General features: G+C 43.7%; 1 protein-coding gene across 1 annotated transcript in view; it reads right to left on the reverse strand.

Annotated features, from left to right (window-relative positions):
* The window catches only part of LOC106140486 (prolow-density lipoprotein receptor-related protein 1), a 75101-nt gene that overhangs the window by 34494 nt on the left and 14007 nt on the right, over window positions 1-26600 (reverse strand). The window contains exons 13-52 of the mRNA XM_060951242.1: window positions 26249-26423; window positions 25639-25736; window positions 25159-25294; window positions 24452-24598; window positions 23930-24051; window positions 23532-23663; window positions 23174-23354; window positions 22844-22932; window positions 22488-22571; window positions 21925-22089; window positions 20405-20570; window positions 20094-20181; window positions 19642-19870; window positions 18915-19176; window positions 18559-18731; window positions 17835-18039; window positions 17176-17325; window positions 15477-15556; window positions 14927-15084; window positions 14431-14587; window positions 14027-14256; window positions 13502-13662; window positions 13113-13240; window positions 12721-12818; window positions 12213-12354; window positions 11607-11771; window positions 11357-11497; window positions 10749-10880; window positions 10283-10411; window positions 9594-9879; window positions 5655-5914; window positions 5183-5285; window positions 4466-4596; window positions 3953-4268; window positions 3367-3571; window positions 2787-2973; window positions 1946-2087; window positions 1482-1603; window positions 832-973; window positions 185-414 (exon numbers count right to left, since the gene is read on the reverse strand). Coding sequence (XP_060807225.1) covers window positions 185-414; window positions 832-973; window positions 1482-1603; window positions 1946-2087; window positions 2787-2973; window positions 3367-3571; window positions 3953-4268; window positions 4466-4596; window positions 5183-5285; window positions 5655-5914; window positions 9594-9879; window positions 10283-10411; window positions 10749-10880; window positions 11357-11497; window positions 11607-11771; window positions 12213-12354; window positions 12721-12818; window positions 13113-13240; window positions 13502-13662; window positions 14027-14256; window positions 14431-14587; window positions 14927-15084; window positions 15477-15556; window positions 17176-17325; window positions 17835-18039; window positions 18559-18731; window positions 18915-19176; window positions 19642-19870; window positions 20094-20181; window positions 20405-20570; window positions 21925-22089; window positions 22488-22571; window positions 22844-22932; window positions 23174-23354; window positions 23532-23663; window positions 23930-24051; window positions 24452-24598; window positions 25159-25294; window positions 25639-25736; window positions 26249-26423 — 6447 coding nt within the window. The remainder of the gene's footprint in view (window positions 1-184; window positions 415-831; window positions 974-1481; window positions 1604-1945; window positions 2088-2786; window positions 2974-3366; window positions 3572-3952; window positions 4269-4465; window positions 4597-5182; window positions 5286-5654; window positions 5915-9593; window positions 9880-10282; window positions 10412-10748; window positions 10881-11356; window positions 11498-11606; window positions 11772-12212; window positions 12355-12720; window positions 12819-13112; window positions 13241-13501; window positions 13663-14026; window positions 14257-14430; window positions 14588-14926; window positions 15085-15476; window positions 15557-17175; window positions 17326-17834; window positions 18040-18558; window positions 18732-18914; window positions 19177-19641; window positions 19871-20093; window positions 20182-20404; window positions 20571-21924; window positions 22090-22487; window positions 22572-22843; window positions 22933-23173; window positions 23355-23531; window positions 23664-23929; window positions 24052-24451; window positions 24599-25158; window positions 25295-25638; window positions 25737-26248; window positions 26424-26600) is intronic.

Below are 26600 nucleotides of genomic sequence, written 5' to 3' on the forward strand. Positions count from 1 at the left end.
GGTCGGTTAAGCAGAAAGTTCAGTCAGTCACATCAATGTAATTACAGGACTGCAGGATGGGTTATGCTCAGAGAAGAAACAGCTAGATTTAATACCCGAACCCGAACATAGATTTAGCGAAGAGGGCGTTTCTTTTGGTCACAACCCGCCAACAAATGTGAGAAAGATGAATTAGAACCATGACCTATTGGCGTAGAAGGTTCACAATCGTGTTCGTCAGACCCGTCGGGACAGTCGGCGTGGCCGTCGCAGCGCCAGGCGGGCAGGAAGCAGCCGCCGCGCGCGCACGGCCGCGCGCCCGCGCCCAGCGCGGCGCAGGCGGGCGCGGCGCACGCGCGCTCGTCGCTGGCGTCCGCGCACTGCTGCTCGCCGTCGCAGCGCGCCGACAGCGCCACGCACGCGCCGTCGTCGCATCTGGCGGACAATAATATATGATCGGTAATTTACTTTTCTTATTATATATAAAATTACGATTCTTTCACAAAAAAAATAAGCAGAGACTCTCTTCATGCAAGAAGATCGGTTCAGGGTACTTCAGCGCAACTTGGGGGAACATGATTGTTTTGTAACAATATTTGATCAAATCGGCGAAAAGCGAGATTTATGTATGTATGTTTGTAAAGCGATACTTTCGAACCTTTGCTCCGACATTGATTTGATGAAAATTAAAATGTGTGTAGGATCTGTCAATAGAATTTTAAAGATCATAAGGGTATCATTTTTTTTGAGACATTCCCAATTCTGTAAAGTATTCGCGAGGTCTAAGTTCGCGGCGCACGACTATCACGCGTATCTGTGCACATGACGTGGTAACAACAAAGGCAGCAGTACTGGTAGTGGTCCGGCGGACAGTCGCAGTCGGCCTCGTCGGCGGCGTCGTCGCAGTCGGCGCGGCCGTCGCACACGGCGGCGGCGCGCACGCAGCGCCCGCCCGCGCCGCAGCGCAGCGTGCCCGGCGGACACGCACGGGACGCTGCGAATCAAAACATTCTATTATTGGCTATTCATTGTGATATACTTGACTATAAACATTATATTTCCCAGCCTCCCATTTTTAATTTTACTACATTAAAATAGTAGAGCTCTCTTTCTGTTTATGCAAATGGTAGTGGACATTTCTTTAGAAAAAAGGACCTCATTCTTGTTGATTGCGAATAAGTTTTATTTTTTAGAGGTAGGGTCAGCATTAAGAATTCTGAACTTTTTGTAGTGCATGTTAAGGCTCGTATTAAAAAACTACGAACCGAGTGAAAAAACATCGGGTTGCACTCCGACAGTACCAGCAGAGGGGGAAACTAGAATATTAAAAGAATATGACACCCGTTGACATATTTTTTGATACCGGATAAGGTTTTACGAATTTTCGAAAAAGTGTACAACGTCGCTAAGAAAGTAGTCGCATCAGGGATAAGTGAACAATAACTTATAAAAAAAAACAAAAAAAAAAAATAGTGTTCAGTTGAAGAATCAAGTAGACTGACTGCAGTAGTAGAGGTCCTCGTCGCTGGAGGAGCCGCCGTCGGAGCAGTGCGGCACGCCGTCGCAGGCCAGCGCGCCGGGCACGCACGGGCCCTCCGCGCACGCGAACTGGTCGCCCGCGCATCTGCCACAATACACGTCTGTGATCACTTGGCCGAGCATGTCGCTGATAGCTTGTAGGCAATAAACATATGTTATCCCCTTCAAAAATGTAAAGAATTTTGTTGGTCAAGCTGGAGTCAGACGGGAAATGCTTCGTGTAAAAACCTGGTTCACCCAATCCAGGTACATGGTCAAAAAGGCGTACCCTTGACCTTCTCTTAAAAGGTGAGAATGTAACCGGGATTAACACCAGAAGAGCAATTAAATCGTCAAATGAAAATTTCGCGTGAATATCAACTTCAGCACCAGGTTCTCCATAAATAAAATATATAATAAGTTGTTATTGTTTGAAGGTAAGATTTACCTGGAATCTTTGGGCATGCAAGCGCGTCCGTCGGCGGCGAGCACGCGGTCCGCCGAGCACGAGCACGCGGCGCGCCCAGCCGCGTCAGTGCGACAGACTTCTGCGCAGCCGCCGTTCAGGGGGACGCACGGGTCCGGGGAACCTGGGGCATAGAGATCATATATTATTTTCATTCCCAACAATATGTACATGTGGAAGAGAAACGTGATGAAATTTGAAAAAATATTTATTTCATATATTTGGATGACCAGCAGCTAATGTAACTCATTATTGTTAAAATATATTCTATTTTATTAAATAAACATTTAAGAGCCAATTACAGGCCAATTAATTAGAATATTGGTCGACTTTTGAGCGTCGGTAGTCTTTCAAAAAACTTTAATAAAAGCGCGATACAATGTTTAAATCCTATCGCATCTATATTACGACGAGTGAAAGATCGTTAGGAACACGTCGCCATGTATCACATGGGTTTGAACTACCAACTACTCCAAGATCTTGATCACAGGTAGGCTCCGGGCATATCTCCAGAAAGCGGAGGATGTCATTGTGATTTATCCCCTTATCAAGTCAGGAACATAAGTGACAAATATGATGTCATCGCGTCAGTAGGCCACAAAGAAAAGTATGACACCTTTGTATCGTAGAACTTCGAATGTAAGTTTTATATCGACTCAAGTTCTCGTCTTCACCTCAGCAGATCTTGTTTAATTAAACTTCCCACTCCTTGATCCTGCTTGAAACCCGATGACGTCTCCACCCCCAGAATTATAATGATTATAATCGCTTTTTAACTAGTCACAACGGTGTGAAGTCAAGGAAAAAATACGGTCAAACTCACAGGTCTGGTGCTGCGGCGCCACCACCACGATAGCCATGGGTCTCTGCACGTCCCGCCGCAGCGCGATGACGTCGCCCGCGCGCTTGTCCGCGCGGAACACGCCGTGCGAGATCCAGTCCGTCCAGAACACGTAGTCCCCGAACACTGCCACGTCGAACGGGTGCTCCGCCGACGAGTGGGTCACTATCTGGATTCAAATACAACGTGGGTTACACGGTTTGTACTTCCATCTAGTGCCAGCGTCCATGGTCTGGTAGCGGAGAAAATGAGCGTGAGTAAGATGCTTTTCTTAAATCAAATTAAAGAATGGCTAATCAACTTGAGATTCTTCTATCAAGCAAGTGGCTAGTCACATGTCACTTGCCAATGATACCCAGGCAATATGAGAAACTGCTACCTCTAGTAGGAGGGACCTCATAGAAGCATGTAACGTCCTTTCCACTAGTCACGATCCTGCACTTCTTTCGCTTCATCAATCTTCAAATGCAGTGATGATCCAAGATTATTTATTACACAAGCCTTCGTTTTCCGAAGATGCTATTGACACTCGCCTCATTCCGTAAAATCTGAAGTAGTGTACCTGTCTATGCGAGCCGTCGTAGTCGCACCTCTCGATCTTGTCGAGCCTGGCGTCGGCCCAGTAGATCTTCTTGGCGGCGTGGTCCAGCGCCAGGCCGTTGGGCATGAGGATGTCGGTGGTCACTATGCTCTGCAGCCCGAGCCCGCTCGTGTACGCGCGCTGGATGGACGGGTGCGACTCGTTCCAGTTTGTCCAGTAGAGGCGGCTGGTAGGAGAGGAAGTTCGCATATTATTGCTGACTTTTGCTCGCGATTGTATACACGAAATTAACTGTAGTTCTATCCTCGTATCATTACACTTTCCTAGAAACTAACATGCAGAATTTCAGCTTCTATCTACAACTAACAATCCTCTCACTCAATAACAAAATAGCGTTTGTCGTGTCTTTGGAACCTGTCCCGAGCAATATGGAACATTCAAAGAGAAAGAAGTCACTAAACTTAGAAAAGTTATTATTGTTCTTTAACCACTACTGTCCACTCTGCATTACAAACAGAAAAACCTTAACTTCTGAATAACATATAAAACATGGGTCATATATAAACGAATAAGAATTTAAAGTAATCCCTGTCAAAATGTAAAGTACCTGTCACAGACATCAATATCGATGCCCCGCACGTGATCTCCGCGAGGCAATCTCAATATCGTCCTCGGGGCGCCCTTGTGTCCGCGACTCTCCAAGGTGTCATCTGTCTGGTCTCCCACCGTCGAGTCTTTCCGTCCAGACTTGCTTCCCACGGTGGAGTCTGATTGGCCGGCTTGTTCCGTGGAGCCCGCCCGTTCTGTCAGGCCTTTTAAAGCGGCTCGCATGTCGGCCCCTCGGATACACGCCGGGCTGTTGCTGGTCCAGTACAGCCAGCCCGAGGACGAGTCGAACACCATGCCTTCTACTGCGCCCACCTCTGTGACCGAACAGGTTTAGATTGAATTTGATTCGGCTCGTATAACGCGTAATTTAGTGGAGCAATAGGTGACAGTAGGATAGGAATCAGCTGTAGCTATCCAATTTTTTGTGTAAAAACCTGACTCACCCAATCCTGGATCATGGTCAAAATGTCGCACCCCGGGGTCCTCTCCAGAGAGATAAGAAGGCACTTACTGGGCAGGAGCAGCGAGTGACCGGAGCCGTTGAAGAGCGCGGTGTTGATGGAGCCGCGCTGGATGTCGGAGTAGAACAGCCGCGACTCCTGGTACCAGTACGCCAGGCTGATGCAGTTACGCATCAGCTCGCTGGGATACAGGATATTATCTATTAGTCTGTCTAAACAAAAAAACCTGAAAAACTCTAAACGATGTTTTTGCTCATAAACACCATATAAATAAACTTGGTTGCATCGCCTCTATTTTGGCGTTACGTGTCATTAATTACAAAAAGAGGAACAATACATATCCTGTACCGGTAACCACACTGCTGTACAAGATACATCTCTCATCTGTTGGTGTTCTCCCAGTGTAAGACCAGGGTAAATAAATAAATTTGGCGTGCAGGCGTGCAGGTTTCTTATGACGTCTAGTGGTGCACTTAGATTTCCCGAAATACATACAAATAATCTCGTCCCCATCCCTTACGGGGTAGACAGAGACAACAGTCTCAGAAAGACTGAAAGGCCACGTTCAGCTGTATGGCTCAAAGATGGAAATGAGACCCAAAAAGTGACAAATTGCTACCTCATCGTCTAAAAGATCCTTAGTCGCATTTTAGGATGTCCATAGAATAGATAGAGTGATCCCATTCTTTTGGAGGGAACCACACAGAACCGTTTTGCGTAATATTTCCCGAAAAAGTCGCGGAAATTTCAGGCTAGTCATCACTTACCTGTCGTGTATGGGCGGGTACGGCGAGTTGAGGTCGGCCTCGTCCGTCAGGTGGATGCTGTCGATGTTGGTCACGCGGGAGTACATCAGGAACGACTCGTACGCTGCATTAGGTCAAATAAATAAGTGAATGAACCAGTATTTCTATCCAATTATTTTTTTCCAGATTACTTGTAAATTTTCGAGATCTCTAGAAAATCAAGATGTTTTAAGTTCAACTTTAAATTCAATTCAAATTTAAACAAAACATACATTATTATGACATTTCTAACAACACATAATAATTGTTATATCTTTTGGTTGATTACTCGCTCATCATGATTTATATGATGAAGGAACAAGGGCTCATGAAAGGGCACAGTTAAATTCTGGCCTACAGTGGTGAAAGAAACATTGATAGCATTTTTTATTAAACCATTACTTTAATAAAAAACCTCAAATGTAGTTAAGTTTAAAGCTCGTATAAGACTCACGCGTGCAATTCCGTCCGTCCGGCGCCAAGTCCCCGTGCGGGCAGACGCAGCGCGCGCGCTCGCCGTCGAACAGGCACAGCCCGGCGCACGCGCCGCGCGCCGCGCCGCACGCGTTGCGCACGGAGCGCGCGCGCCGGTCCTGGCGGCCGCGCGCCCACACCAGCAGCGCGCGCAGGCTGTCGCCCGCGCCGGCGCGCAGCACGCGCGCCTGCGACGCGTTGCCGAGCGGCGCGGCGGCCACGCTGCCGTGCCCCGACATCCTGTATGTGGGCCGGACGCTGTCGTAAATTGGAAAGCTGCTCTTTGCTAGATCACTCAACGTTATTGTACTAATGTACAGCGTGATAAAATGGCCGGAGGTAAAAATTATTTTAATTTCATATCAGTCTCTCGCAGATTTAAGGGAATGCATATTTATAAATGCATCACTGTAATTTCCGAACGTGACTCGATGTACTGTCACTTGCAAAGAAACATCGTCATCCCTTATTTGCACTGGACACATGCCGCACGAATAGTGGAATGCGGGCTCCCATTCGTCATATGATGGAATGTTATAATAAAAATTTTATCAATGTAGACATTTTTTCTTGCAGTACATTTCAATTTAAAAAACAAATCACAACTATGTTAATGAATGTGTATATTAGGCTTTTCTCTTAAAGTATTTTTTTTTTTTTTGTTATCGTCACAATGTTACATTTCCTTGTTTACTCTGTTCTTTTGGTTTTTTTTTTCTCAGTTTTGAATGATTTTATATCTTAATACGTATGATTTTATTGTTTTTGTTTTTATTATTAAACGGTTTTATTTAGCTCACCCCGTTTGTTTTATTTATTCTTGGGTCAAATTTAGTAATTCAAATTTCACCCTCTTCCTGTCAACCGATTAATCTGAAATTTTGTATACACTTTGGATTTTGGTGACAATATAATTATGTTTATTCATTATCATTATAAATTCAAGATGGCCGCCGTTACAAAATGGCGGATAATTTAGGTTTCATTAATCCCATCAATATGGGTATCAAATGAAAGGGCTCAACAAGCAGAATACAATATACTATAAAAAATTTAAATTCAAGATGGCGGCCTCTACAAAATGGCGGATAACTTAGGTTTTATCAATCCCATCAACATGGGTATCAAATGAAAGGTCTCAACAAGTAGAATACAATTTACTATTCAAAATTAAAATCTAAGCAGAAACCTTGCAATAATGAAGCACTAAATGAATTAAACAGAATGCGAAATAAAAACTAAAAACTAGAAAATAAAAATAGGTAAAAAAACTTTTTAAGTTAAACGGTTTTATGTTAAACATACATTGCAATATTTAATATAAATGTACTAAAAACCAAAAAATAAAAAAATAGATACAGTCGTGGGAATTATAAACATATGCATAGACTAGACTAAAATAAAACCGTGGGGCACGTCAATTGTCTACAAATTATAGACTTAATGTGCGATAGAAGAATCGTTTAATTCGTCGTTAGGCAGTTGGCCCGCAGACGGTGCGCAAATTACTTACTATTTTATATTTGCGAGGAATCGTTTCACTGCTCGTAGTTTGTCTTTAATCGACAAAACTTATGATAAAAGTACTACTCGCTCAACATTATGAAACCCTAAAACTCGCTTAATCGAGCTTGCTAACTTGTTTCCACATTCTAGCCCTACTTATCACACGTCCATCGTTGTCGGTTGAACAACTGCCTAATTATAGTGTAACATTACAAAACAAACATTTTAATCAACGATTGTAGACAATTGACGTGCCCCACGGTTTTATTTTAGTCTAGTCTATGCATATGTTTATAATTCCCACGACTGTATCTATTTTATTATTTTTTGGTTTTTAGTACATTTATATTAAATATTGCAATGTATGTTTAACATAAAACCGTTTAACTTAAAAAGTTTTTTTACCTATTTTTTATTTTTTCATGTCAAACTAACAGCCCAAATATTGTTTACTAATCTGTGAATAACGGTGTGGGCTATATTGTTACTACTTAAGCATATAATAACTTTTAATATGTCTTTATAATATAGCTGTTTGTTATTCCTAATGAATAAATAAAAAAATAAATAACATGACAACTACTTCTTACAAATCCAAATCATAGGGAGAGTCAATTACAACAAAAACAGTATCCACTATTCAAGAAAGGCGAAAAATCGGAGCCTTGTAATTATAGACCAATCTCAATTTTACCAATTTTGAGCAAGGTGTTCGAGAGAATCATGCTTAATCAAATGCAGCGTTACTTAAAGTTTAATAAATTATTTCATAGTCAGCAATACGGCTTTACTTATACGAAATGTACAACTGATACAGGTGTGGCTCTTGTCACTCATATTCTCAATGCATGGGAAGACTCACAGGATGCCATCGGAGTATTTTGCGATCAGACCAAAGCATTTGATTGCGTAGATCATAGAACTCTTCTGCTCAAGCTCGCTCATTACGGGTTCGATACTGCTGCCGTTGAACTTATTAAATCATATCTTAGTGATAGATAGCAGACGGTAGATTTAAATAATACAAAATCGAAAGGAGCGAAGGTAAAAATTGGGGTACCGCAAGGTTCCATTTTGGGACCTTTTCTCTTTCTAGTATATATTAACGACTTGCCAATGCGAGCATGATTGAGAAACAGACTGGCATCGTGTTGTTTGCAGATGATAAGTCACTAATTTTTAAGATGAAGCGCCGTAGCGAAATCTGTGATGATGTGAATAGCACTTAAGCCGCCATTTCTAGCTGGTATTCAATCAACAACTTACTGATAAATGCAAATAAGACCCAATGCATTAAGTTTACACTTCCCAATGTGCGGGAGGCAAATGTAGATATTAGTATAAGTAGTAAAAGATTAGATTTTGTTGATAGTACTACTTTGTTAGGAATAACATTTAATTCAAATTTGAAATGGCATGCTCACATTTTGAAACTTTCTAAAAGGCTTAGTTCTGCAGCATACGCTATTCGTCGTATTACGCATTTGACGGAAGTGGCAACTGCTAAGCTAGTATATTTTAGTTATTTTCATAGTTTAATGTAATATGGTCTACTGCTTTGGGGATCAGCAGCAGACATACAAACTATATACATACATCTAAACAAAGAGATTCGCTTAGAGATTTTTTCAATAATCTTAATATTTTAACATTGCCCTCCTAATACATATTCGACTCTTTCAAAAAAGGTAGGTGAATGTACTAGTAGATCACTGCGGAACAATTATAAGTTGTCGAACCCAGCACATCGGCTGGCTAAGGAAGGGAAATCATTTCTGATTAATTGCATAAGATTTTATAATAAATTACCAAAAAGTGTTCTTGAAATGAATGATAGAAAATTAAAAAAATTATTAAAAATGAGCTTTGTAGGAAAGCCTATTACAGCACGGAGGATTATATTAATGATAAACATGTGTGGCCCGAGCTTGACATAATGGCCTCTTAAATTGTGCTTGTGTATTTTTGACATGATCTTGATATAATTTTAACAGTATGTACATAATTTTTATTTTATTTGACGAAATATTCGTATTGACATAATTAGTTCTACATTCATTCATGTTTTTTAATGTAGACAATGTGCATTCGTCCACGATTTAGATTTAAGAGATCTATATTTGTAAATTGACATCCGATGAAAATGCCGCAGTGTTGTTTGTTCCGCCGCTTCTTTAACACATGCGCTTTGGAAGCGGTAGAGTTATAATTTGATTTTGAAAATAAATCTATTCTATTCTATTCTACAGTAATTTTCGGTTGTTAGGATATAAAACTATGGCCTCAATCGTCTTCCTAGCGCCCCACTCTCTCCATCTCTGGTCTCTCGTATCGTAACCTCCACACAGCAGCCTCCCAGATGTCTACCTAGTATCATAATAAAGAGCGATATAAAACAAGCGAAGATCCTCACGTGTCAAGCCAGTACAGCGTTTCGTTGTAAACCGCGATGGCCGCTATCATCTTCCGGGCGCCCCTCCCCTCCAGCACCTTCTCCTTGTCGCCTCCCTCGTACGGGATCCTCCACACCGCGGCCTCCCAGGAGTCGGCCCAGTACAGGAAGCCGTCGGCAGCCGCCATGGCCGCCACGCCGGTGCCGTTGTGGAGGAGGACGCGCTGGGAGCCGTCCGGGCGGCAGCGCTCGATCCAGCCCCCGCCGGAGAGGAACAGCCAGCCAGCTGCCGCGTCTATTTCTATGCCTGTTCAGTAAAAGATGAACTGAGCAGACTGCTGCGTCTATTTATTAATTGCAGGAATAAAGCGCCTCCGGTTGATAAGCCGGTTGTAAATGGTGATAGATTTATCGATCTCAATTAATGCAATACGACATGACACGTGTACTTATATCAATTATATTAGGGCAACATGTGATACTAACTGCTGACGGCAGCCGGTGAAAAAGGTGACTAGAGCAGTTTTTTTCATGATCCAATATGGTTCTTCGACAAAGCTTGCTGTGATCAGGCGAAAGTCGCTTCGTGTAAAACCTTGACTTACACAATCCAAGGTCATGGTCAAAAGGATCACCCCGGGCTATACTCAGACAGTACTAGACAGGTGAGGAGGCCAGGAGGGGGGAGTAAAAGAACACGCGCTACTAACTAGTGACAGCAGCCGGGGAAGTGTCCAACAGAACATATCGTCTGGAGCCGTCGAGCCGAGACACGAGCAGCAAGTTGCGTCGCGGGTCCGACCAGTACATGTTGCCTGATACCCAGTCGATTGCCAGACCTGCAACATGTGGAGAGAACATCATGATGTGAGAAGAGTAAGACCATATGTTACGGAAATGAATCACATTGATACAATAGTATGTTTGTTTGTAATTACGTATCTAAAAAAAACATAAATTAAGAAAATAATTGATAGCAATGGTGGGTATATACATACATACATACATAAACTCACGCCTCTTTCCCGGAGGGGTAGGCAGAGACTACCTCTTTACTATTAAGGTGGGTATATCGCAAATAAAATTAATATTTATACGATTATTTTCGTCGACACAAACTGTATTTGATACAGGTACTTTACATATTTGAAAATAAATAAAGATAGCTGAGCATACCGGCGAGCCAGTCCTGCGCTTGCGCCGTGAGCGGCTCGGGCTGGCGCACGAGCAGCTCGCGGCGCGTGCCGTCCCGCTTGCCGCGCCAGATGCAGCCCGCCTCCGAGTCCGCCCAGTACAGCCATTCCTCTTCTAAACATACCACGGAAAATTGTTCAATAGAAAAAGTACAAACTGAATACTCAAAAAATGAACAATACTCTAATATACTTTATGGTAAAAGAATGAATGAGATAGACCATTTAAATGTTTTCACGCCTGCGGGATACAGACAGACCTGACTTAAAAGCTTTTTAAGCTTTTTTAAGTTCCAGTAGTATAATTTACTTAAAAGTAAACAGAAAATTATATAAGACAGAGTATGAGAAAACAAAATAATAAGTATGATAATCAAAACGTGTTGCGACTCTAATTAATGCATTCCTACTTTCTGCTATTAGATAAAGGTGTCAAATATGTTTTTCTTAACAAATTTGTTCATTCAATAATTGAATACTTCGTACTTTGTAAAAAGGATAAGTGAATCATTGAAAATTATGATAAATTTGTAGTAAAAGGGCGTGTTCCACAGCAGTGTTTCGGGGCCGCTGCAGTACAAGATGGCGTACCCGCGTAGAAGCCCAGCTGGTCGGCGTTGGAGAGCTGCGCGACGGGCGGCAGCAGCAGCGGCCCGGGCTCCGCCGCGCGCGCGCCCAGCGGCAGCGCGCGCAGCTCCCAGCTCAGCGAGTACACCAGCAGCGGCTCCATCGCTGGGGATGTCATGCTATATTAGTTTCAGTGCCAACTGATGTTCTACGGTCACGGTCTAAAGGATCCAATATGGGTTAGGTTTCTCTCCAATATACAAGTACACTATACCTATACAATCCCTGCCCGCCTTGCGGTACCCGGCCGCGCAGAGGCACTCGCTGGCGTGCGGCGCCACGGGCACGCACAGCGCCGCGCACGCCGCGCGCCGCTCCGCGCACGCGCCGCCCGCCTGCGCGGCGGACGAGTCGTACACCGCTAGCGACATCACGTGTTCTGCAGAATAAACGTTACTCGTATATAAAACCTGGAGACGACACAAACTTCTCACTAATTTTATGTACATTCATCCACGGTTTTGATTTAAGATTTTTATTTTATTAATTGATATTCAATGAAAATGCTGCAGTATAGGATGTTCCGACGCGTCTTCTACACTTGCAATTATTTTAATTATAAAGCGTGTTGACGTCACAAGTTGCAACAGGGTATCCTCGTTTAAAAATATGTCTTGTTCATCGCTTTTATTGATATGGACCTTCTAAACCTGGTCGGTTCATATTTGCCAATTATTATTAGTCTCAGAAAGGTGTGGATAGTGCCCTGTTACTCAATATCATATAACTAGTCGGTGTTGCTATACGAAACGCAAAACTAGCGCCCTCGTTGCATTTTCCTGCAACATTAGGTGCCAAGCAGTCCCCCGGGAACACGCACCGGTATGGTTCCTCAAGAGGCGGGCGCCGCCGCCGCCGGTCTTGCGGCAGGCGCGCACGGTGTCGTCGGCGCCGTCCGCGTATATCACCTCGTCTCCGTACACGTCCAGCGCCGTCGGCAGCGACCCGGGGGGCAGCGGCAGCTGTATGTACGAGGGCGAATTACATCGGTGCATACATACATATATATTATATTTATCATCTATTATTATTAGAGATCGTGGCAAGTGGAAAGATGTAGTCTCTGCCTACCCCTCCGGGAAAAAGGCGTGGTTTAATGTATGTATGTATTATAAAAACGATTTATCTTATTTATCGATTGTAACCTGTTGTGTATACCTAAATAAATGAACGAACGAACGAAATAAATAAATTGGTAAATATGAAAATGTATGGCACATTTAGCTGGATGAAAGATACTGGCTTGTGGCCGGAGTTAATGCCTTCTAAAAACAAGTAGTGATTAGTTTTATTTCTGATTAACAGAATGATAAACCGAAGCTACTCACCGTAAAGAGTTTCCCCGCGCCCACGTCGTAGTACTGCACGGAGGAGGCGTCCAGGTTCACCCAGTACAGGCGGTTGCTCTCCACGTCCATCGTCAGACCTGTACACACGTTAAATTCCATTCGAGATAGGCAATGAAATATTCGGAGGTCATTAGGGTAGGAAATTCAGAAGACCATTTGGCGATGGCATGGCTACATGAGTCGTCAGTCTCCAAAGAAAAAAGTTTACTTTGGATCGTTGGTTTATTATAGAAGTCGGATGGATACCTGATGAAATTGAGATTCAAAGATACTGTCAGGTTGCTAGCCCATCGCCTTAAATATTAAGCGTTATTTTGTAATCCTCTCCTTTACTGATTTTAACATTCTGCGTGGGCAGTTGCAGTACTCACTAGCGACCGCCCCCAGCTGCTGCGGGTGCGCGCGGGCGTCCAGCAGCAGCCGCCGGTCGCCGCCGTCGCACGCCGCCGAGTGCAGCTGCGCGCCGCCCGCCGCCGACAGCGCCCAGTACAGTCGGCCTCTGAAACATGAACAAGTCAGCGTTTAACTCGCGGTAACATCCTGTAAAGGAGCCTGCAACGTGTCATTTGACCATGAATTCGGTTTAGCTAAGTCAGTTTTCACGAACTTATTAGTTTTTTTCATGAGGCTTCACTCATCGCAAAACGCAAATCGAAAATTTAAATCAAGCGAATTCTTCTTCTATCCACTTGTTTTTGTTCCTAGCTGCTTCGAACGACCTTACCGCGACAACCAGTGGGACCCTAGGACCTAGACAGACCTGAGCGGGTCCACAGCCAGCGCGGTGAGGTTGAGCAGCCCGTCGGGAATCACGAGCGACATGTGCTGCCCCGCCAGCCCCGACACCGCCAGCGCCTGCCCCGTGCTGTAGTATAGCAGCCCCGCCGCCGGGTCCAGAGCGAAGCCGACTGGGTTCTCCACCTGGGCAAGGAGAAAACATATTTTTAGGTTATTACCAAATAAATATATAACATTTTCCCGAGTTATGAGCAACGGTTGGACTCAATATAATTCCCCTGCAAAAATTAATCATCCAGGATCGAAGAACCAGAACCTAAATTAACTGACGTCAGGAGAATGATGGAATTATTCAGAAATATTGTCCCACTCCTGAACAACTCAGCAACTTTGCGGTTATACATTATAGTTCTGCTTTCACTTTCATGGCATAATAATGGCACTTTACACTCAAGCTTCGCGCGCTTTCGATTCTTGCGATCAGATGTCATGCAGGAATAAAAAGAATAAAGAAGAAGAAAGTAAAAAAATTGTTTGTCTGTCTCACCCCATTATCAGCAATAACAGAATGGTTCCCGTGCGCGAGGTCAGCTTTCCTGATTTCATTGCCCGCCGCGTCGGCCCAGTATATCTCCCCGGTGGCGGGGCTGGGCCGGATGACGTGCGGCGCCGCCACGTGCGGGCCCGCCAGCGTGGGCGTCAGCGGGGCCGCCGGGGACAGCAGGTCCACGCCGCGGATCACCCCCGCCGAGCCCAGCAGGAGCACTTTCTCGTGAGCTGGAGGATAGAGAAACCATTTCATGAGGGAAGTTCTAGGTCAGCTAATGTAATAGCTGAACTTTAAAGTATCGGTAGACTTGTCCGCCAGCCGCATGACGTGTGGACACGCGCACTCCCTGCTGGATGACGTGTCTCTGAGACACAGGCGACAACAGCTGCCGCGTCACATACCCTCGCAGCTGGCCCCGTCGTCCGCCAGCCGCATGACGTGTGGACACGCGCACACCCTGCTGGAAGCCGTGTCTATGAGACACAGGTGGGAACAGTTGCCGTTGTTGACTCCGCACGGGTTACTCGCGCCGCGGGGTTGACGAGATGGGTGGATCACCTGGGGATAAATGATTTGGTTGTATAACATCTATTGAGAGGAACGCTTAAAGCAAGGAGTAAATTTAAAGACAGATTAGGTGAGGTATCTTACTGCAGGGGTATAGACAATTAATATGAAGCTTTCGATCCGCTGTGTGGAACAGAATTACTGAAATAGTTTGTCTACCTACTTATAGGAGGCTCGACTGCACCATTGTATGACCACAATTCTGGATGTAGTCAGTCAGGTTTTTAGACCAAACGACTGTCGCCGCATCCGCAACCTTTACAAGAGAACCTAACCCGTATTAAATAATGGTGACAACACAAATGGCATCCAGCTGACAAAGCGACTCACTTTAATGTCGAAGGGCTGCGTCAGAGTCCGCTGCAGGACCGTGACGTCGCTGCCGTTCCACTTGTTGGCTCGCACCACGCTGTTGCTGCGCCAGTCCGTCCAGTACACGTGCGACTCGAACACCGTGATCGCGAACGGGTGCGACAGCGCCGAGTGGCCTGGGGGAACAATACGTACAGAACTGTTCCCGTGGGATTTGCGATAAACGACATTGCATAAAAGCTATTATATTAGCATCAGATGTTTTTATTTGTAAAAGAAAAGGTTCTATATAACTAACTTTGAAACTAGTTATAAACCTATATAGAGTTTTATATTTTTTATTACAAGAACTGTAAGTAAAACGGTAAGTATGACGTACATCAAAAATACTTAAAGAATGAGAGAACAAAAAGTTGTCATTGCCTTTTTTAATTAATTTAAAGAGTGTTAAATAAATTAAGTTCAGGATGGACAAAACCCTTTTTTACCACATATTTATTTTTTCATGAATTTAATCATGTGTTGCAAGAACAGAAGATATACATGTTTTTGTCAACTGTACACAAACCTCGCAACACTTCCCTGTAGTCGCCGCCGTCATAGTCCGTGGTGTGTATAGCGTCCGAGCTGGCGTCAATCCAATACAGCCTGAGGGAGATCGCACAATGGTTTAGTTTAGTTTTGACGGCCGAATCCTGGCCAGGGCACGATGACAAACTAACTTTCTCTGATTGGCCTAGGTCTTGGATGTTTATCTATATAAGTATTTAGTATGAAATATAGTATCGTTGAGATAGTATCTCGTAACACAAGTCCCGAGCTTACTTCGAGGCTAACTTAATCTGTGTAATTTGTATATATTCATATTTACAATAGGCTATTTGACAAAGTTCTAAAAACTATCTTAGGCTATTTATTTGTTTATAAGGAGCCCTACAAAAATACTTTTCTGCCTTTATTACAGCTATTTTATTAAATAATCGAAAAAGAAAATGCAATATTCAAATATGCCGCCAAAACGCGACTTTTAGCAATATGGCGGCCATGGCATGCAGTGACGTAAATTTCGTGTAAATATCATACAAAGCTTGTTGGTGTTTCGAAAAGTTTTGATTTTCTCTTGTTTTATTTAACTTGTGCCACGTAATATGTGTGAAAATTATTAAAATGAGTTCCTATAAATGTTGTGCAGTGCCTAAATGCACAAATACAACAATAAAATCTCCTACGAAATCGTTTTTTTCTATGCCGATGGATTTGAATATTCGCAAGAAGTGGTTTCAGATCATGATCTAAGATCAGTGGTTACCAAGATATACTTACATTGATGTTTTCACATTCCTCAGTTCGGCAGCATAGAAATCTGGATTGTCTTTGAAGAAGACGCCAACCATTATAGGGTCCACTTTTGCCAAAAGTGGACCTACCAAAAGTCTTTTGGTAGGTTTCCACTGTCAGCTTTCGCGAAATTGGTTTCCATTATTAAATACCTATGTTATCTGAGTAATCCTGAGCGATCAAACACTTATAAAATCTTGAAAAATAATAGCGAACACTAAGGAACAGTACGATCCACAGTCTGTTTATGGATAATTGACGTCATAATAGAAATAGCCAATCACGTTCGTTTTTAGTCACGTGACAACTGCATAGAAAAGCCTAATTTTCTGAGACGGATTTTGTTAAAATAATGCAATATTTTTATCTCGCGTTATTACAAATCGCTCCAAAACAATAATATTAAGACTGATGACATAAAAGAAATGTATATTTTTATTACAGTCAAATAGCCTATTGCTAAGTTTCTAATATAACTGGGATTTTTTCGGTGTCCCTGATGGGTACTTTGAGGAATCGGTAGCGTAACCTTCATTGGTTGAATTTAAAATTATAACTACCATATGCAATGTTTGAAAGTTAAATCAAAAACAACATATTGTTTCACAATATATTTTACAAAAGTTCCCTCAATGTTTCCAGGTTTGTTTTTTTAGCTTTGACGTGATCTATCAAGAGTACATACTTTCAAACCAAAGGGGGACAACAAAATAATACAAATTTAAAGAAAAAGATTGTTTTCGATCTATTTGGTACCATATTTTACCAAATATTTTTCATTTCACGTGCAATCTACGTGTAGTGTCACAAATGCCACTAAAAATGCGATGATTCGCAGCAACGTGGAAAGTGGTAAGATGAAGTCTCTGCCTACTCCTCTGCGAAAGATGCTTGACTTTTTGTATGTATGAATGACACTGAATACTGACCTGGAAGCGAGGTGGTCTAGCCCGATACCGTTGGGCCAGGCGCCGTCGGTGACTCTGTCTACCCTCACCACTGTGGTCCGCCGGAGCCCCGCTAAGGAGCACCGCTCGATGCGGGGCGAAGATGTCTCCCAGTCGCTCCAGAAAAGGTAGCTAGATTTAAAAAAACTATACGTTAAAGAATCACATACATATTTTTAACCTCCGTCAGAAACCAAAAGAGGGGAGGTGTTATAAGGTTGACATGTTTTATGTCTGTCTGTGGCATCATAGCTAACAAACGGTTGAAGCGATTTCAATATAGTTTTTTTTTAATGTGATTTACGTGCGAGTATTCTTAGACATGTTTGATCAAAATTGGTTGAGCCGTTTAAAAGTTGTAGGAAGACCTACCGTCAGCGAATATATTCGAGTAAAAGTGCATTGATCGAAATAATTTAGAGTGTTCTTAGCTTAACTTTTAGTTGGGGATTTTCAAAATTTTTAAATAATATATTCAAATGTAAGGAAAAATTATTAGTACGTCCTGAAAACCAAATACAAGCGAAGGAATAGATAAAAGAGAGGAGATGGAATTGCTCTGAATTAAGAGGATCGAAAAAACCAGATGGGCAAAAATGACGAAGACATCGCAGAGACAAGTTAGCAGAAAGACAACTCACCCCACTCTGGGGTCCAAGGCGATGGCCCTGGGATTGTCGATGTCCTGGTCGATGAGCGTGCGGCGGTGGCGGCCGTCCAGGCGCGCCACCTCCAGCTGGTGCAGGTTGCTCTCCACCCAGTACAGGTTGCCGCCCAGCCAGTCCACCGCCAGCCCCTCCGCCGTCGACAGCCCCTGCTGCACCACCACCTCGATGCCGCTCAGCGCTGTCGTCACGCAATTTCTCTCGATAAGTAATCGAACCTAACCTTGCTAACTCAATAACTAATTAGACTGATTAACATGGGATTCTTCTTGTAGGTGACGGGCTAGCAACCTGTCACTATTTGAATCTCAATTGAACTGAACGTGGCCTTTCAGTTTATTCGAGACTGATAGCCCTGTCTAGCCCGTAAGGGATATAGACGTGACTAATCTATACTCAGTGATCCTATTATTTTTTTTAATTTATTTGACGTCAACCAATGTTTTGAAACCAAACGTTTTGACAATTATTAAGCGATATGAATTAGCCTATAATAATGAATAAAAATTTTAAGAAAGAAACCTTACCCAGTACCAGGCCCTACAGTGAATCACATTCGGAGTCAGCTAATGATCATGAAGTTCATTACATGTAGTGTTTCGAATCTTGCCCCAAGCAACACACCACCCAACTGAACGTCAGATACCTTATGATGCCGCCATACAATTATTAGTAGTTACATATAGCAGTTTCTACTTACTGGTGGCTGAGAGAGAACCGCGGTAGATCTTGTCGTCGCCCACGTCGGTCCAGTACAGCGTGACGCCGTCATCTTCCAGCAGGAAGTCCAGCGCGATGGTGTTCTTCAGAGAGGAGACCAGGGCTCGTGACGTCAGCGATGGGAGTTCTACTGCGCGGACCTCGTGGCGGTTGCTGGAAGAAGTACAAGAACAAGCCGTATGCAAGTTTCATTTAATTCATGAAATTGAAACGTTTGGAGTATACTCTGTAAAATAAGCTTGATTTTGGAATATAGCATTCATACTTTCGAAGTTAGTCAAGCCCTCTTCACAGTCAGAAAGACACTATGAAAAAGCAAGTCTGTAAGCCTCTCACCTATAGACCAACACAGGTGTAGCCGCAGCCGTGCTCTTACACGTAAACCCGTCGTCCGCCAGCCGGAACCCGTCATAGCACGAGCACTTGTACTTGTTCTTCTGCGGCGTGCAGAGCTGGCTGCACGCGCCCCACGCGCCGCACGCGGGCGCGCACGAGCCGTCGGGGCGCGCTAGCAGCGGCGCCGGGCACGCGCACACCGGGCCCGCCGGCGACGGCCGGCACGCGTGCGCGCACGCGGCGGCGGCGCACATCGGCTCGCCTGCGGGGCATACCATACTCGTATTGATTCAAAATTTGGGGTGTAAGAAATAGAACTTTAGTAACTGGCCGGGCAAAAGTTAGACCGATTGAAAAACTGCTGGACAATAATTTGCAGAGGTTTACCTTTATATCTACCCTGAACGATGACTACCACCATGTTTACCGGCAAAAATCAAGTAATGAAAATCGCAGCTCCAGCAATATCGAAGTTCAATGGATGGATGGATAGAAAGATCTTCCAACTCCAAAGTTCACTCTTACCACACATAACCCGTCAAAGTAAGCAAAACACATCACGCAGCGCGTCGCGTTGTCGCACAGGAGCTACATAGTTAGTGTACACACCGCAGCGGTCGGCCTCGTCGGCGCCGTCCGCGCAGTCCGGCTGCGAGTCACACTGCTGCGGCAGCGGCACGCAGCGCGTCGCGTTGTCGCACAGGAGCTACATAGTTAGTGTACACACCGCAGCGGTCGGCCTCGTCGGCGCCGTCCGCGCAGTCCGGCTGCGAGTCACACTGCTGCGGCAGCGGCACGCAGCGCGTCGCGTTGTCGCACAGGAGCGAGGGTGGGGGGCAATCCAGTGAGAGGTCACGCGGGGAGCTCGTGGAGGGGGCGGGCGTGGTGGGGAGGGGCGCGCACCCCGCCTCGTCGGACCCGTCGAAGCAATCCACGTGTTGGTCGCAGCGAAACTCCTGCAAAAAAGTAGCTTATGTTAGTGATAGGATTGATGCAGTTTTGATTTAGAGATGACAATGTACGCGGAAAATTTTGACTCCCCCGATATATCGCGCGATAAACTATCGTTGTCCCGTTTCTTCCGTTCTTTCCTTCAGTCATACTTTTATAAATAGCTTATGATAACCCAGGCTCCCTATCCAATCAATAATATCCACGGATATATAATGAACCACTCACAATCCGAATGCACTCGCTGTTGTTGCACTGGAACTCGTGGTCCTCGCACAGCGCGCGGTCGGCGGGCTGCGGCCGGTGCTCGTGGGCGCTGTAACACAGGGAACATTTCTGTAAGAAGGGTACCGGTAGGTCATCTAGAAAGTTACAAAGGCCCTGGTTCTTAGGCAGTCAGGAGTCATGAAATCCATACTAATTTTGGTTTGTTTCTTTTGACCTCTTCAAAGTCAAACCACTGAATCTTTGCATATATATAGTGTGGAGTATGGAGAAGAACACGTCAAAAACATAAAAGCTTTAAAAAAAAAACTCACAGTGAGTTGTGTTTGGTGGTGGTGAGTGGCGGGGCGGCTTGAGGCTCTGTCTGGCAGTTCCGCTCGTCGGACGTGTCTCCGCAGTCGCTGACGCCGTCGCAGTAGTACTCCCACGGCACGCATGCGCCGTTGTCGCAGGAGAACATGGCGCCGCATTCTGCACTCTCTGATAAACATACAGACAACATTCTCATTAGCTTTTTTATACGACATATAGAAAAAACTGTGAACATTGTTACATTATACCATGCGGAGAACAGAAAAGACATTTACACTGCCAATAGGCTATTTGACTGTATTAAAAATATACATTTCTTTTATGTCATCAGTCTTAATATTATTTTTTTGGAGCGATTTGTAATAACGCAAGATAAAAATATTGCATTATTTAAACAAAATCCGTATCAGAAAATTAGGTTTTTATATGCAGCTGTCACGTGACTAAAAACGAACGTGATTGGCTATTTCTATTATGACGTCAATTATCCATAAACAGACTGTGGATCGTACCGTTCCTTAGTGTTCGCTATTATTTTTCAAGATTTTATAAGTGTTTGATCGCTCAGGATTACTCAGATAACATAGGTATTTAATAATGGAAACCAATTCCGCGAAAGCTGACAGTCGAAACCTACAAAAAGTGGACGCAATACTTAATGGTTGGAAGATGAAATCTGGATTGTCTTCTTCAAAGACAATCCAGATTTCTATGCTGCCGAACTGAGGAATGTGAAAACATCAATGTAAGTATATCTTGGTAACCACTGATCTTACATAATGATCTGAAACCACTTCTTGCGAATATTCAAATCCATCGGCATAGAAAAAACAGTTTCGTAGGAGATTTTATTGTTGTATTAGTGCATTGAGGCACTGCATAACATTTATAGGAACTCATTTTAATAATTTTCACACATATGACGTGGCACAAGTTAAATAAAACAAGAGAAAATCAAAACTTTTCGAAACACCAACAAGCTTTGTATGATATTTACACGAAATTTACGTCACTGCATGCCATGGCCGCCATATTGCTAAAAGTCGCGTTTTGGCGGCATATTTGAATATTTCATTTTCTTTTTCGATTTTTTAATAAAATAGCTGTAATAAAGGCAGAAAAGTATTTTTGTAGGGCTCCTTATAAACAAACAAATACCCTAAGATAGTTTTTAGAACTTTGTCAAATAGCCTATTGCATAATTGAATTCTCGCTGTAGCATCACACACGTCGTGTTCACGGATTTTCACTCGTATGAGGTCATATTAGGGCAAGATTTTTAATTACGATACCTGCAACTTAGGGATTTTCAAGGCCAGCGTGAATAGCATCTTAAACTTCGTCTCGCTTCCCACCAGACAGATACTGATCAAGAAAAAGCATTCGGTCCCCTTGTATCGCATTGACATTGTTTGTATTAATCGTTGCATTTATCGAAGTTATCGTCAAAGAGATTGCCATAGATCAATTTATCACTAGATGGCGGCTCGTAACCCTCGGTGAGTCACGGCGCACGACTCACGGCAGTCGTCCTCGTCGCTGCGGTCGGCCGGGCCGCAGTCGCGCGCGCCGTCGCAGCGCCAGGCGGCGGGCAGGCAGCGCCGCGACGCCGCGCACTGGAACTGCGCCGCGCCGCACGACGCCGCCTGGCACGCCGCGGGGGACTCGTCCGTGCCGTCTACGCAGTCTGCAACAGAAACAAAACAAAGTTACTCTAAATATATAATCGCACGTTCGGCTGGTTTAAGATTCAAAAGGTGACAGGTTGCTAGCCTATCGCCTTAAAGAATCCCAAGTTTATAAGCCTATCCCTTAGTTGCTTTTTACGATATGGAAAACACATGTAGTGGTCCTATTCCTGACGATGACAAATTAAATAAAACTGTTTTATTTTGAAACGCAAAACAGAGTATAACCCTTATAACTCATTCGAGAAACAATATTGTTCAAATACAGACACTTGCGGAGAAACTTTACACCCTTGGACTTTGATTTGGTATAAACAGAGATCCGTTCTACTTATCAAATGACGTTAGCACGACTTAACGTCCGTAACCATATAAATATTGTAATAATAGTGCATACCTTTCAGGCCGTCGCAGACCCAAGTTCTCGGGATGCACCTGTTGACGTCACACTGCATGTATAGCTCGCTACAAGTCCGGTTGGCTGCAGGAGAGATAACGACATAAATCATAGAGGTCCCATCACACTTCCTTGCGGAACGCCATCCCTAAATAAGCTTCAAGATCTAATTAGTTTTCTATTATATTACAATTGTGTTTTGAAAAGACTTAAGAAACGCTTATCTAAAAGAAAATATGTATGTATTTTAGAAATAATTCGGATTAATTTTGGCTTTGATATCAGCTGTTTAGGCAGATCTTAATCAAATGCCTTTTATAAGTTATTGGATTCCATTAAATTCCTTATATACTGACCGCAAGGTCCTGTCGGAGAGGAATCTTCATCGGAGCCGTCAGGGCAGTCGTCGTCTCCGTCACACATGTACTGCGCGTCGATGCATACTCTGCGGAGACAGCGTGGGGTAAAAAATATGTTGAAATTTAAGTATTTAATATTGTATTTGACAATTGTAGTAAAGTCGTTTATCTGATAGTGGTTACAATTTTCTCCCACGTTTGTCGATGGTTCATAAATAGAATACAATTTCTTTCTTCTTACGTACATCCCCGTTTTAATATTCCGGGGAGGAGCCCGGGGTCCGCCATTTGGATAAACAGAATACAAAATAGTGTAGTGGTACTAACCCCCGGCCGCAATGGAAGTGGCCGGGCTGGCAGCGCTGCGCAGGCGCGTGCTCGTCGCCGCCGGGCTCGCAGCGGCCGCCTGCCGCCGCGCGCCCCGCGCCGCACGCGCACACGTGCGACGAGCCGCGCGCGAGGCACAGCTCTGCGCAGCCGCCGTTGTTCACTGAGCAGCGGTTGCTGCCTGGAGGATAGACGAGAGACGAATTTATTGTATAAGCACTTCGAAAAATTAAATCCAAGAAAAATACGATCTTAAAATCGTCACAACTCGATTTTGCACTTTGCTTGTTTAACATAAATGTAGGCAGAGAGACCTACGTGAAAAAATTATGTGAATAGATTATCATAAAATACTAACCCGTTCTCCCGGTGTTAGACACCAGTTTGAGGTCATACAGCGGCGGTGGGAGAGAATACAGGGTGGTCACGTTGTCGGTTCGAGACAGACGTCGGATTGAGCCCGTGGCGTGCTCGCTCCATATAACTGCACCTGTATATATTTCCAATTTATAAATAAGACTCAAACAGGACGAACGCGTTTTGTTTTCAATATCCACGCCTCATTTTCGGAGAGGTAGACCGACACTACATCTTTTCATTTGCATCGATCCCTTAATCGTTTTATTTGATTTATTCACATTCATTCATAAATATTTTCAGTCAAGCTTACTACTCCAACAGTTTGGGGTACTCTTAACCTGACAATTTACCTTAACGTTCCCGATTAAATTAAAGGAAAATTTAATTTATTAATACCCTCATAGACAGCCAGCCCGTACGGCTTCAGCACCGGCGTCTGCGGCGCGTCTCGCAGCACCAGCTCGCGTTTGCCCGACGACAGCTCTAGTCGCTCGATCTTGTTCAGGTAGGTGTCGCACCTACAAAAATATTGTTACTTTTTACAACCGGCACTAATTATATGGATCTAATTTCAGAAGGAGTATGTTAATTTCAATGAGACGTTTTTCAACAGACAGAATTTCATCATCAGAAATTGTAAAAGAAACAAAAAAATAAACTTGATAATAAAGGGTTATCGGAATCATACGGGCCGATAGATACTGCAATAGGGTCAGGCAGAAAACTAAACAGACTGCAAATAACCGTTGCATTCTTTATGTTTGTTAAGTACACATTTCTAGCCATCGATTGCTAAAACAAGTTTCTCTCAGCTTCGGGGCCTGGGGTCCGCTTAAGAAGTGCTAAGACAAGTTTGAATATTGAAATAAGCCAAGGATCAGAACCCAATATTTAACCTGGAATCAACTTTTTACTTACCAGTACAGGTACTCCTGGTAGAGAGCCAGTCCGTTAGGCCAGTGCAGATCTTTGTCCAGCAGCGTGCGCCGCTCGCTGGCGTCCATCAGCGCCGTCTCCAGCCGCCCGCCCGACGCCGAGCTCGCCCACACCGACCAGTACATCACGCTGTTGGCAGAATTAGTCATTAGCTTCAAGTTTAAATGTGGATGAAAATATTCATTATTCTCTTGAAATGTCTAATTAAATATCGGAGTTTATGGCCACCACTTATGAGTGAGAAAGTCAGGATTCCAATTTGAAACATATAAACACATTTGTTTGCTAAATTTTGCAGACAATCGGGACAAAAGCCGATGACAATTTTTAAAGTAAAGATATCACATATTTCAGTAAAACCTTCGATCATGTCAGTTGCAAGATTTTTTGGTAAGAAATAACTTTTAATTTATAAATTTACTCCATGTTTCAGCTGATTTAAAAGGACTTAACTGGTATGAAAACATTTAGCTTTAAATTTAAGTAATTGTATTCTTTCGTAAAACTAAAAGGCAGGAGTACCACAAGGACTTGAATTAGGACCACATAATTTCGTGACCTTTTTGTGTTGGCAACGCGTCCATGGGATCAAAAGTACATAGTTAAATAGTCTTGACGGTTTAAGTTCTCGTTCCTGCTTTACTCGTTGAAGTACACTTCATATTATATTAGATATAACAGTGATATACCCATTGGCGGGGTCGAGCGCGACGGCCCGCGGGTTGAAGTCGGGCTCCTGCAGCAGCACGCGCGCGGCGCGCGGCGCGTCCAGGCGCGCCACGCTCAGGCGGCCCAGCGCGTCGTCCGACCAGTACAGGTTGCGGCCTGGCGACACACAAAACATTGTACATATATATCACTCCTATATTCCTTGCAGGGCCTCGTTCAGCTGTTTTGCTTGATGATAGAATTGAGATTCGTATAGTGACAAACACAAATAATTAGTCCATTTCTTGGTACTAATATCAAGATAAACAATTTTGAAATTTCTATAATTAAAAAATAATGTTATACCGTAATGTGAAATTGCCACAGGAATAGAAATTAATTCTTATCATTTTTAAATAAAATGTAAGTTTAACCAACTGTGGTGCGCAGAAGAGTTATGTTTACCGATCGAAACTCCGCGTTTCAAATGTTTTAAAAATGTATGTAATGTTATAACTGACCGATCCAGTCAATGGCGAGCCCCTCGCAGTTGTCCACGTCCTCCGAGACGAACACCTCGCGGCCCGTGCCGTCCAGCCGCTGGCGAACTATCTCGTATCTGACGGAGAAATAATAAGTTAAATAAATAAATGTTCACGGGACAAATTACACAGATTGAGTAAGTTTGAGACTTGTGTTATGAGATAGTATCTCAAAGATATTATATTTTATAATAAATACTTATATAACCAACCAAGCCAATCAGAAAAAGTTGGTTTCTCATCATTCCCTGACCGGGATTCGAACCTAGGAGCAACAGTGACACAGACAAGCGCACTACCGATGCGCCATAGAGGCTCAGCTATTACATCTATTGTAGCTCAATTCTATGTAGACAAGTACCACCATAGATCACTTTCAGTATATTTACGATACAAATGTAAACTCTATAGCGTAGGTCACAGACCGCCCACTAGAACGATTATATCCCACCTAAACAAGGAATGGAATGGATTGGAAGTGTTTAATTATGTTTTTTCCAGTCAAGTTTTCTCATAGTCATTTTCTCATAGATCGGGGCGGAAAACCGGAGGTACGAGGTATCATGCTCCTGTGAAAAAGCAATCTGACCTGTGCACATCGCAGTAGTAGAGATACTGCTTCTCCAGGTCGACGTCGGCGGTGGTGGGGCGCGCGGCGTCGCTGGCGGGCGCGGCGGCCTCGTCCTCGGACGGCGACAGCGACAGAGCCTGCACCATGGGGGGAGACCCCCGGCCTACTACCAGGTAGCTGTCCAACTCCACGCCTGGCAATCATACGGTATTTGATTAAGATCTGGATAAGTATTTTACCAATACCGTTCCAGACCTTAACTAAATCCTTTTTTTAATTAGTTTTTAGGTTAAAATAAAACCACGACTTTGAAATTGCCACTATCCCTGCATATTCTTTCTAGTCTATTCACGAAGCTTAATAGAACATT

The sequence above is a fragment of the Amyelois transitella genome, chromosome 24 (assembly GCF_032362555.1).
Source record: "Amyelois transitella isolate CPQ chromosome 24, ilAmyTran1.1, whole genome shotgun sequence".
Lineage (NCBI taxonomy): Eukaryota > Metazoa > Arthropoda > Insecta > Lepidoptera > Pyralidae > Amyelois > Amyelois transitella.